Here is a 3,680-nt window from a genome sequence, read left to right as displayed (position 1 = left end):
CAATCCCCATCTTTCTCATTGCAGTCTCAGGTCTTCTCCCTAGGGGCTGAGTGGGGGTTGGGTCTCTGGACAGAAAAGTGTTTCCAGCAAGTCAGCTCTGGATGTTCTGGAAGCATCTTTCCCTGCCCATGTTCTACTCGGGTGCCAGCGAGGGCTCGCCCCTCCTCGAGGTAGCTCCTGGACACTCTGCGCTGCCTCTCTTTCTCTACATCTCCTTAGAGTCAAATGAGTAATGTCGCAGCCACTGCAACACTCTATCCCCATGCCTGCCCGGTAAGGTCGACAGGATGTTCATTCCACCCATTCTATAGATGAGGAAAGTGAGGACCAGTAAGGAGCAGTGACTTGGCTCAGTGCACAAGGCCAGTTGTGAGATAAGCCTGGAACCCAGGTCCTGAGTTCTGGCCCCAGGTTCTTCCCACTGAGCTCGGGGTGGGGGAGGCCTGTACCTCCCACCCTGCAAAGGTGTGGCTTGTGCCCTGAGCAGATGTGTGTGTTTTGGGGAGGCTGCAGTCCTTCTGCCTGTCCACGCTGGTGCCAACAGCCTCTCCCTGCCGCTTTCTCTGCTCCCCACCAGCACCTGCCCCAAAGGATTCCAATGCTGTGGCAACGACTGCTGCCAGGAGAATGAGTTCTTTTCTGGCCCCTTGAGGTGAGTCCAGACCCAGTTCCTCTGGGCACAGTCTGGAGGGTCCAGATCCACAGGGGACAGGGCTGGACATCCTGCTGAGCAGGTGTGTGTGGGTGGAGGGACGGAAGTATGGCGGGGATGGTGTGGGGACTCAGGGTGATGTTGGTGTCCCCCACCCCAGGATCTTTGTCATCATATTCCTGGTCATCCTGCCCCTCTTGTGCGTCTGTGGCCTGGCCAGGCGCTTCTGTCACAACTGCAGAGAGCCGGAGCAGAACCCCCCGATGGATCACCAGGGGCCCCCAGAACTGCCCTCCATTGTCCCCCCAGAGAGGGTCAGGGCATCCATCTCTGAGCCCCCACCCCCCTACAGCGAGGTGGGTGTCTGTCCCAATCCCTACCCTGCTCCTTGGCCAGCTGTACCCACCCTCCCTACCATTGTCTAGATTGTTAGAGCAACAGGGACAGGGAGGGCCTCATCCTTGGACCAGGCTTGGGTCACCATACCTCAGCTTGCATGTGGGAGGGGGACGGCAGTGCCAGAATCTGAGAAGACTCTGAGACCCTTCTCTTCCCCACAGGTTATTCTGAAGCCCACCCTGGGCCTGCCCCCCACAGAGCCACCACCTCCCTACAGCTTTAGGCCTGAAGAATCTGCTGGGGTTCCGAGAGGCATTGACAACCCAGCTTTCTGAGCCTCCTTGTGCCTGGAATCTTGCCACTAGCATCCTCCTCCCCAGTGCCTCCTGGATCAAGCTAGAGACTTCTGGGACCCCTCGAATGCCCCCACCTATCCTGCCACGTCTCTTGTCATTCTTGGATTTAACTTATTGCCCTTCCTGCCCCTGTTCCACCCCAGCTGCCTCTCTGGTCCCAAGGGCTGGGCTGGAGTGGTGAATCTGCCCCCCCATCCCCCAATCCAAGTTAGAGGCTGCCAGGAGGAAAACGTCAACAGTTAGAGGTGCCCAGCAGTGCAACGAGCTACTCTGAGAGGTAGACAGAGCCCTGGTTCTGGAGGTGTACAGGTCTTGGCTGGACAGCCAGCTCTGAGATGTTATGAAGGGTACTTCTGTACCCGTGGGAGACTGGACTGGATGAATGCTGAGCCACCTCCCAGTGCTACCTGAATAGAGAAGACCCCACATGACACCACCACCACCATCCCCAACACATGCACAAAACAATCACTAAACGTTAGCTGGTTGTGGCTGAGTCTTCTCTGGTTGTGTTGGGAGGTGCGCAGGGAGGTGAGCCCAGACAGTGCTGGGAGTCTGGAGGGGGAGGTCACTGCGCTGAAATCCCAGCATCGATGAGTCCTCCAGGAGTGCACGATCAGCCTGGGCGACAGTCACCCGTGGCCCACCCTCTTTGCAGGCTTTCAGTTTTGGGGTGCTAAAGAGCCTGGAAATGGGGTGAGAGTGACTGTTGTGCGGGCCTCCCAATCCTGTCCTCCCACTGCTTTCCTTGGGAGACATGGAGCTCAGCTCCCTGATGGTCTTAACCATGAGCTGGTAAGAAGTTGGCGGGGAGCGGTTGGATCCAGGAAGTAGCACAGTGACAGCCTGGGAACAACCTGCTGGGAGAAGTTGGGGGTGGGGACGAGGCCAAGGAGAGGGGAGTGGGTGGGGCTGGGCATTTGTGGAATGGGACAACTGGAGACCTTGGTCAGCCCCACCCAGGAATCTCCTGGAGAGGGGAGAGGAGATGGCAGATTCCACCCTTTTCTTCCAGCCCTGCACACGTTCTGGACACTGCCTCTGCCCCACCTGGGGAGTTAACCCCTAAGAGGAAGGAAGCATTCACCCTTGCAGCGCACATGGGACCTGTAGCACAGCATGGGGCTGGGAGCCTGGCATGGGTCAGACACAGTGAGGGAGACCCTGTGCCAGTGTGTTGGGGCACAGGCAGGGCTGGGTGCATCCCACCCTTGCCTTTCCACTGCAGCCCATTCAATGCAGCCTTCCTCTCCAGGCAGAGGACACAGTGCCAACATTGGCCAAAGCTCCTGAGATGACTGGAGGTAGACCTGGCCCTGGGGTGCTGGCGGGGGTGCCTCCTCCAGGGCTCCAGTAACACCCATCCTTGGGGCATCAAGACCCCAACAGGGGTGGGAGACAGCACAGGCAGCCCCAAAGGTGCCAGGAATAGGGGCTGTCCGGATGGGAGCTCCTGGTGGAGACAGCCCCAGAGAACGAGCAGCAGTTACAGACTAGATAGTGCCAAGTCAGCAGCCGGAGAAAGCAAAACTGTAAGGGAGTTGCCCGTCAGTTTCAGGGACTGGAAGGGGGGAACAGAAGGAAAGTCGGTGTGTTCTGTGAAGATGCAGCTAGCTCCAGTTAGAGAATCCCAGAGCTGATGTACCCTCACCGGGTAAACACCAACCTCAGTGGGAAGATGTCGAGCAAGGATTAAGGAGACCTGGAGGGGAGGACACCTGCAACCTGGATGTTGCCTTCCTTTCATCAAAGATGACACAGGGCTTTTAAATCCTCCTGTGCAGGAGCAGCTTAGTGGCCTGAAGGAAAGTGGCCATCCTGAAGCCAGCATTGCTGGGACCTGGTGGCAGGGATGGCCACTTCTGTGACTTTTCTGGTCACTGTTGGTGAGAGAGGAAATGGTGTGACCTTCCTAGTGGGTGCACTATCCACTCATGCCACCGATATTTACAGAGCTCCTACTGTGTGCGAGGCACTGGGTATCCATTGTATGATGCATGTGATCTCGCAATTCCACTTCTAGGAATGAGCCGTCAGAAATGCTCATATAGAAGAGCTCACAGAGATGTCCGTGGCAGCATTGTGGCCAGAGGCGGGTGGGGGCCGGGGGAATGGAAACATCTTGAATGTCCATTGACAGGAGCTGTTAAATGAACCAAGTACATCCATACCGTAAATGCTTTGCAGCCTTGGAAAAGAATAAAGTAGGGGCCAGCCCGGTGGCGCACTGGATAAGTGCGCCGCTTAGGAAGTGCGGTGGCGCTCCTGCCCGAGGGTTCGGATCCCACATACAGACTGGTTCCCGCTCACTGGCTGAGCGAGGCGCGGGAGCA

General features: G+C 57.4%; 1 protein-coding gene across 1 annotated transcript in view; it reads left to right on the top strand.

Annotated features, from left to right (window-relative positions):
• Nucleotides 1-1,797, top strand: part of TMEM92 (transmembrane protein 92) — a 6,112-nt gene extending 4,315 nt beyond the window's left edge. Inside the window, exons 3-5 of the mRNA XM_008592539.1 lie at nucleotides 578-652; nucleotides 813-1,008; nucleotides 1,213-1,797. Coding sequence (XP_008590761.1) covers nucleotides 578-652; nucleotides 813-1,008; nucleotides 1,213-1,326 — 385 coding nt within the window. The 3' untranslated portion in view covers nucleotides 1,327-1,797. The remainder of the gene's footprint in view (nucleotides 1-577; nucleotides 653-812; nucleotides 1,009-1,212) is intronic.
• The last annotated feature ends 1,883 nt before the right edge of the window (nucleotides 1,798-3,680 follow it).

This window comes from Galeopterus variegatus, unplaced genomic scaffold, assembly GCF_000696425.1.
Source record: "Galeopterus variegatus unplaced genomic scaffold, G_variegatus-3.0.2 Scaffold8009, whole genome shotgun sequence".
NCBI lineage: Eukaryota > Metazoa > Chordata > Mammalia > Dermoptera > Cynocephalidae > Galeopterus > Galeopterus variegatus.
Note: the sequence above shows the minus strand (reverse complement) of the source record. Positions and strands in the feature narration are given on the sequence as shown.